The 8,285-nt window shown below is 40.0% G+C and overlaps 1 protein-coding gene across 1 annotated transcript; it reads right to left on the minus strand.

The window, feature by feature from the left end:
- Window positions 1-1,681: 1,681 nt before the first annotated feature.
- LOC110487922 (uncharacterized) lies at window positions 1,682-7,542 on the minus strand. The gene is made up of 6 exons (XM_021559840.3): window positions 7,441-7,542; window positions 3,969-4,076; window positions 3,691-3,847; window positions 3,369-3,451; window positions 2,915-3,025; window positions 1,682-2,785 (listed from the first exon to the last, which is right to left on the minus strand). The coding sequence occupies exons 2-6, from the start codon at window positions 4,041-4,043 to the stop codon at window positions 2,492-2,494; spliced, it is 720 nt and encodes a 239-aa protein (XP_021415515.3). The 5' UTR covers window positions 4,044-4,076; window positions 7,441-7,542; the 3' UTR covers window positions 1,682-2,491.
- Between the last annotated feature and the right edge of the window lie 743 nt (window positions 7,543-8,285).

An 8,285-nucleotide genomic window follows, 5' to 3' on the forward strand; every position in this document is an offset into this window, starting at 1 on the left:
TTTTATTAGCGGTTTAGCAAAAATACGTCCCGTATTAATCGGCATACGGTCCCCAGTTATTGGCCACCTTACCATTTTGTTCAATTACAAGATATCCGTTAAATTTCGTTTACAAAAAAAAAAAAAAAAAAAAATTAAAAAGACACCTTGTATCCGAAGTGTTTACTAGATAGTTGACTAGTTGGCTAGCCTTCCAGTGAAAAGAAATGACCGGCCTGTCAACTTTTCATTGCGTGGCCGGTGCCTCCCCCCTGTAGACTCTTAAAAATGGTTCTTCACCAACATCTTCCGTGTTGTAACCAAATGTCTCATTAGTTTCAGATTATTGTTTTGAGAAAGTAGATACCAGTTTAATACTAACAAAAATATTGAATAAATTAAGTAAAAAGTTGGATATTAAATGGTGTGTTCTGTCGCGCAGTCGAATTTTACTATACAGCGTGTCCCACAAAATGTGTAAATATATTAGTTTTTGAAAACTCTCAAAACTTACGTTTCAATGAAAAATCAGTGATCAGTAAAACAACGTAAACTCTTACATCGCCTTGGTCCGTACAATTGCCCTTATTTTAGCGCCCCAAAAACGTAATACTTCCAGATCAACCTTAATGTCAATACCATTGTAAAGCACAATTTCTCCCCTTTCCAACAATCAATTACATGACAAACACTGCCTGTTTCTGCATAATTCAAGCAGGCAATGAGCCCCGTCGGTTCTTTAAAAAAAAATGGTGGGTGGGGAAGCGAAACTAATGCGTGATAGTGAGAAGGAGAGATAGATAGATGTCGTGGGAAAATGGCTTTCCCCCTCTCGAACTGTCCAACTTATCGACTCTAAAATGTAAAAACACTAAAGAGTTGTCATTACATACCTATTTGAAGGTTTGTGTTGAATTTGAGTCAGGTTTAGGGCGGTGCTATGGTGATCTTAGAAGTAAACAGCAGCTTTGAGAATGATCGCATGCGACACGCCAAGCTGTAACAGAGGCTCAGTTCTCTCAACTCCAATACTATAGATCCATTACCATGTCGACCAACGCTTGAACAGAAACCTAGTTCACTCCCCTGATTGAAGTCACAGTCCCATTAGTTCTCTTTGTAGCCTCGTTTGCGCACATTTGTACAGAATGGGGGTGGGTTTACATTACCGTTATTTTCCAGACCATTTAAAGATGTTTACCTCAAGGTGATGGGGGGGGGGAATTAGCTAACTAGGCTACTTGTAAACATCTTGTCACCTTGGTAAGCAACTCATGTAGCTCTGAACTTGTGTTTTAGGTTATTGTCCTACTGAAAAGGTAAATATGTCTTCCAGTGTGTTGGAAAGCAGACTGAACCAGGTGTACCGCCAGGCTTTTGCCTGTGCTTAGCGGTATTCCTCCCCCCCCCCCATTTAGTTACTGGGTGCATTGATACACCAGCCAAAGTGTAATTAACTTCAATGCTCAAAGGGATATTCTTACCCATCTACCAATTGGTGCCCTTCATGGCAAGGCATTGGAAAACTACTCTGTATATGTAAGCAATAAGGCCCAAGGGGGTGTGGTATTTAACCAATATAGTCAAGCTGCAAAGATGAGTGCCTGGATACAGATTGTAGCATATTGGCCATATACCACAAATCCAAGGTGACTTACTGCTGTTATAAACTGGTTCCCAATGTAATTAGAGCAGTAAAAAATAAAATGTCAAATCAAATTTTATTGGTCACACAGTTAGCAGATGTTGTAGAGCCAACAGTGCAGCAGTATCTAACAGGTAATATCTAACAATTCCTCAACAAAACCTAATAAATGAATGAGAATATATAAGTACAAAATATGGATGAGCAGTGACAGAGCAGTTAAAATGCAATAGATTGTAAAGAATACAGTATATACATATGAGATGAGTAGTGTGAAATGTGGCATTAAAGTGACTCGTGTTCCACTTAGTGGCCAGTGATACCAAGTCTGTAGGTAGGCAGCCACCTCTGTGCTAGTGATGGCTGTTCAACAATGACAGCCTTGAGATAATTGTTTGTACCTCACCTTCAGGATACAAGCGGGGTGAACAGGTAGTAGCTCGGGTGGTTATTGTCCTTCATGATCTTTTTTGCCTTCCTGTGACATCGGGTGTTGTATGTGTCCTGGAGGGCAGGTAGTTTGCCCCCAGTGATTAAGTGTTTATGTCATAGGACAGTCCTGAAGCATATGTACAGTGTGCATTAAAACTGCACTATAACAAAATCCTAAGTGTAATTGACCACCAACAAATACCATTTAAAAAGTCAACAGCAAAGTAAAATAAAAACTAGGAGGCGCCTCTTTTCATAGCCGCGTTGTAAAAAGGGTATGGTTAAAGTAAAAATCTTGCGCAAGTACCTCAGATGTTACGCAAAGAAAATATATAAACGAACTAAAGGCATCAATGCCAGAATGTTACTTGAGAAGCACAGGCGTCGCCTGAAGGATTTCACCAGTACATTCAGTCAATCATCCTCCCCTGAGGGTTAATTTTCCTTTTGTTCTGTGACCTCATCATCTTCTGTGACATCCTCATCATCCTCTTCTGTGACATCCTCATCATCATCTTCTGTGACATCATCATCATCATCATCTTCTGTGACATCCTCATCATCATCTTCTGTGACATCCTCATCATCTTCTGTGACATCAGACCTGGGTGTGAAAACACTGTTGGTACTGGGGGCATCAGGTTCTTCTAGTCCCTCAAAATTGTCATCAGCACCAAGCGCAATCTCTCGCAGGTCCTCTAGACTTTCCGGACTCTTTCCAGTTAACCTCTGAGAATAGAGAACAGAATATTAGCTTTGAACGTCGCACACTACCTTACATTTAAGAGCATCCACCATAGACCTTAAACCAGATGGAAACTAAAAGGAGTTTGTGGCCATCAATGTCCCGGCTCTTACCTCTATCATGTCAGCCATGTGCTGTACATGTTGGACCAGTTCCTGAAGCTCATCATTCTCCGTCTTCAGCTGGGCTATCTGCTCATCCTTGGCCTCGATGCCTTTGTGCAACTGCGCAAACAAGGTAATAAAGTCACTCAGAATGTGGCAGACTAAAAAAAATTAATAAAAAATGTTTTTTTTAAGGTAGCTTCAGACTTTCAAATCCACTAAAATGTTAAACGTTATCAGCTCAAGGTCAATGGCTAAAATACCACTATGCACCAAGGCCCCAAAAGACAACATGGGGCAGAATTCCACGAGATTAATGGTTTCAGAGATATGGATAGTTCAGACCAACACCCATTGTTCCAGCTGGAGTGTTGCCAGAGACTATGTGATTGACTCATTTTGAACCGTGGGAACAGGACCAGTTCATTAAACATTAGTCAGCAGCCTTCAGTGATTAACTGACCTCCTCATTCTCCTGGAGCACGTTGTAGAGAGCTCTACGTCTCTCCTCGGCTACCTCTTTCCAGTAGGAAGAGGGAGGGGTTTCTGAAACAGAGGGGATAGGCCATTTCAATTAAACCACTGGACAAACATATATCAATAAATAAAATGAAGACATTCAGCTCTGGGATGATGATGATGATGATGATGATCGACATTATGCATGTAGACAAAATGTGAGCCAAATCCATGTTGATTGAAACATTGTTGGGATAAATGGGTTAAGCATATCGATCAACCATAAAAACGATTTGTCCGTGTAACACCTTGAATACCAAACATACCTTTGACCATTAGCGCGTAGGTCTCCTTGGTAACGCCGGCGGGTCGATTGTCCTTCTCTGCTTTTGGTGATGCGACAGCGACTTCAGACTTCACCCTCTTGGAGCCCGTCACTTGTTCTGTGTTCCACCGTTTCCTCTTGAAAGCCACCTTTCCTGTCTGAACACACGTAAACCTATAATTACTTGACCTGCACATCAGTGGTAGGTGGTAGACATTTGACCAAAACACTTTAGTTAACCAAGTATAGCAATGTCAATGTCAAATTCCAATTGCATACCGGTATTACTTTGCCTAGGTTTATATTGCCTGCAGAAGGCTGGAGGACTTGCAGGGTTTTCCTTGTGGGTCCCATGGTCTTGAATGGATCCACCCAACAACAAGAAAGCTGTAAAAATAAAAGGCATATAAAGTCACATCCACATTCAAATGAATAGTTACATAGCTTGGCATTTAAAGTAATTAATAAAACTGTACAAGTCAGCATTCATGTGATTACACGCAAAACAGAGTCCGTGAGGCATTAGTTACACCCCCCCCCCACCCTTGAGAAACCATTAAGGTACAACATTGGTGGGAAACAACCCAATCTGCACTCCCTGACCCAAGTATTGTGAGCATTCACCTGGGCATAGTGCCATTCAACTGCTCTTACTCCGGTTACACTCGTGATTGTCATTGTGGGATGGCAAAATAAGTGAAGTGACTGAATGGCTCTATGCACCTGACTGAAGGTTCAAAAGTTACTCAAAATGATTTCCAGTACTACACATGTGCTTGATTGAACTACTGTTGCAACAGAACCAATTGAAAGTCCAAACCCAGTCGACCTGGCACCTCAGACAGGCTAACGCAAACTCAGTACCGGAAAGATTAAGTGGTATTTGAACCCATGTCTGGTATCCAACTGACTGGCAGGCAACGGAAAGGGGCAGGCCCATCCTGCTCTGAGCACCATTGATGGGGCGACTGCCTTATATTCCCACGGGCAGCGATTGGCCTTCAGTCATCATCTTACTCGCTGACATTCTTGAACAAATAATTACCGTGGGAACTGTTCTCAAAAAGCTCATTATGGACAACTACAAGTTAGTGTGCAAACAAACCAAAGCAAGTTAAATTGAGGCAGACGTCAAATTTGGAAAACATTGAGTTAATTCCGAGGTGTGCACGAGTAGACAATAATTTGTTTGAAGGATGGGAGGTCAATGTTCAAGGCCTGTTAACCACTTGTACGGTCTCGTTATACAAAAGGGTTTGTGCCTTGCACATAATACTTTGTTAACTTGGCATTAGTAGAGCAAGCATGCAGACTGTCAGGTAATATTGGCTGACAAGCAGACTGTGGCTATGAAATTGAAAGCACAGAATCTGCTAGAATGTCATTTTATGCTGTAGCGTTGACGTCCCTACCTGGAACTAAGGGGCCTATATTGAACCATGTGAAACAGGCCAAGACCTTTAATCCTCCATTATATTTTACAGTTGGCGCTGCGATAAAGTTGCTTCGAGGCAGTTGGAACTCAGTAGTGAGTGTTGCACAGGACAGATGATTTTTGTTTTACATGCTTCAGCACTCAGAGGTCCCGTTCTCAGAGCTTGTGGCCTACCACTTCAGTGGTTGCCCCTAGACGGTCCCACTACACAATAACAGCACTTACAGTTGACCGGGGCAGCTCTAGCAGGGCAGAAAATTGACAAACTGACCTGTTGGAAAAGTGGCATCCTATGACAGTGCCACGTTAAGTCACTGAGCTCTTCAGTAAAGCCATTCTACTGACAATGTTTGTCTATGGAGATTGCATGGCTGTGTGCTCCATGTTATGCACCTGTAAGCAACAGGTGTGGCTGAAATAGCCCAATCCACTAACTTGATAGGGTTACCACAAACAAGTGTCACCCAAAATTGACATGGTAAATTATTTTGCAGTGTTAAATTATACAATGGGCCAATTTCCCCAATGTGGACAGTTTGTTACTACCTAACATCACAGTTGAGTGAAATGACTTAATTTTTTACTTCAGATTGGTGATGTTAATATAAAAGTCCGTTGCTTTAAACAGATTATTGCATCTTTGGTTTAATCATAAGTGCCTGTCCTCACACCTCGATCAGACAGTCATTGCTTCACTCAAAACTAAATTCCACAGTTCACTAAAAATGTTGGCTTTACATAATGAAGTTGTGCTACACTAACCTTTATAATATTTGTCGAGTCTACAAATAAAATTTGATACATAAGTTGATTTCCAACATATGCGCCACAGAACACACTGCAACACCATGGTGCAAGGAAACGCAGCGTTCCATTGGAAATTGATGTAATTCTGGTGTACCAAAAAACGCAACGACACCGTCTGTCTGATCGAGGCTTTCGAAGGCAGCTTCGAAATTCAAACCGCAGCGGGGGGGTGCTCTTTATTAAAGCCGCTGGCCACAAACAAATGGATATTTGGCAGTCAAGAAATCACTGAAATAAGAGCCAACTCATTTACCCATTTAGGCCTTACTGTGGAGATAATTCGTTGAAATGATCCAGTCAAGTGTTGCGTTTACCTTTTCGTATTGGCTCACAAGGAGCTGAGCTGCCATAAGGTACTACAGGTTATTTTATCGACAGGTATATGTAGTATACCCAAACTCATTGTGGTTTGTCTTTGTAGAGCGCAAATGGTACGTGTAGCAGCAGTGAATTGGCCTATTACCATACGCCAATTTGAGTGATTAATCTGCGAGCCTATTGATCACAGTAAAACAAGCTCATCAACTACAATCTGGAGTGATCGCTTGGTAAATGAGGGAGCAGTTTAAGGTACTAACGGAGTAATTTTTATGCATAGTCTTCAACATATGGATTACAGTCATTTTATACCAGAGTTGACGCTATGCCATTTCAAAAATACATAACAGGAAGCAGAAACAACATTTTCTACTTGAGGAATATTTAAAATAAAAGTGTAAAGGCGATTTAAAGAACCCCAAAACGTGCTGTAATTTATTTAATTTGTCCTGATAGTAACAAACCATGTTATTGTCAGAATTGACTTTAGACGTTGTGACCAAAAGACGATCAATATATTGAGATTCCCCTTTGAACTAAATTACAGCAAAAACACGAATTGCTCAGCATTAGACCCGGATCTGCTGGCCTAACGTTAGATTAGCTGATTTTATTTTATTGTTACAAGTCCGACGATCTAACCACTAGGCTACCTGCCGCTTTTACCTTGAATTACTCAGGATTTATTCCCAGGTTTAAAATGTTCCTATTGGAGAAAGTCCTAAAGTCGATTTACTACGGTTGAAACAGTAGCTTGAGAAGGACTAAATAATATCGTTAGAATGCAGACGAGAATGTCTTGATACGGGAAGAGTGTGCTATAAATTGTTAGTTAACACTAACAGAAAGAAGCCGCCAAAAATGCATTGAGGTGGCTGGCATGGTATGGCCAGACCAGAGGTGAGGTCAACTGAATCTTTGGTATGACCAGGTTTCGGGTAATGGCAACTGGCTAAATAGTTAACATAATCTATGTCTTGCTCAAAAAGAACGTGGACCAAATTAGTAAAGTAGAAAACAAAAATAATTTCAGTAGGGCAAAATCTGGTACAGTAACGTAAACTACAGCCATTCAAATTCTAAAAAATAAATAACCCGCTATCCTCTGTGTGAAACACTCACTGATTTGAGAATATTTGACCTTTGAGTGAAATTAAACAGTTTAGAAAAGCATACAATATTGTAACTTACTTATTTTGGCAGCTTCCGCGAGTGTTATAGCGAAGATGTCTTTGCTTCTTTAATTCTCCGAGTCACGTTTCTTTCTCGCCACCTCGCGCCAGGAGCTTAAATATCCTGTTAAATCACGTGACACATGTGATGCTTCTTCCGGATTTTGACAATTCTTCAAAATAAGAGTTTTGGCATGACCTCTGTTGTCCAGCACATAAGAACCAAACATACCCGAGATCGTTCAACTTTATGATACAAGTACCAAACTTGGTACACTAATTAATGATATTCGGGCACTTTGGCAGTGCTAACTTTCAGAAATTAAAACTTATTCAAACACCGTTTTACCAGTATTGTACTTGTTTTTGATTTGCCTAGAAACGATATCTGATAATGGCTGTGATCGTACTATTCAATAATGTATATATTTTTGTCAATTTTCCCAGACAGCCATAGACAAATGTCATTTCCATCACGTCATTAAACATCCATTTTAGTTGAAAATGAAATATCATACAATTGATTTATAACGGATTTCTTATACATTTGTACATGAACTTGTATTGAATATTATTTTAAGTGATTTTTAAGGTTTTCCTAATATTAATAATTCAACACGATGCCTGAATGTATAATCTTGCCTTGGTGACAGCTGAAAACATTTATTTATCAGGAAAAATAAGATATTTCCACCCAACCTTTTTGTGAGATTATGACAACAACCATATGATTTCCATATCTAAAACAAATAAATTTATGTAAATTATACATAATATACTAATTTACCTAAAAAAAATTATGGGTTGTGATGGAAATGACATCTATGTAAAACATTTTTAAAAAGTATGAAAACAATATTTTAT

This window comes from Oncorhynchus mykiss, chromosome 30, assembly GCF_057628025.1.
Source record: "Oncorhynchus mykiss isolate SJ-2025 chromosome 30, ASM5762802v1, whole genome shotgun sequence".
NCBI lineage: Eukaryota > Metazoa > Chordata > Actinopteri > Salmoniformes > Salmonidae > Oncorhynchus > Oncorhynchus mykiss.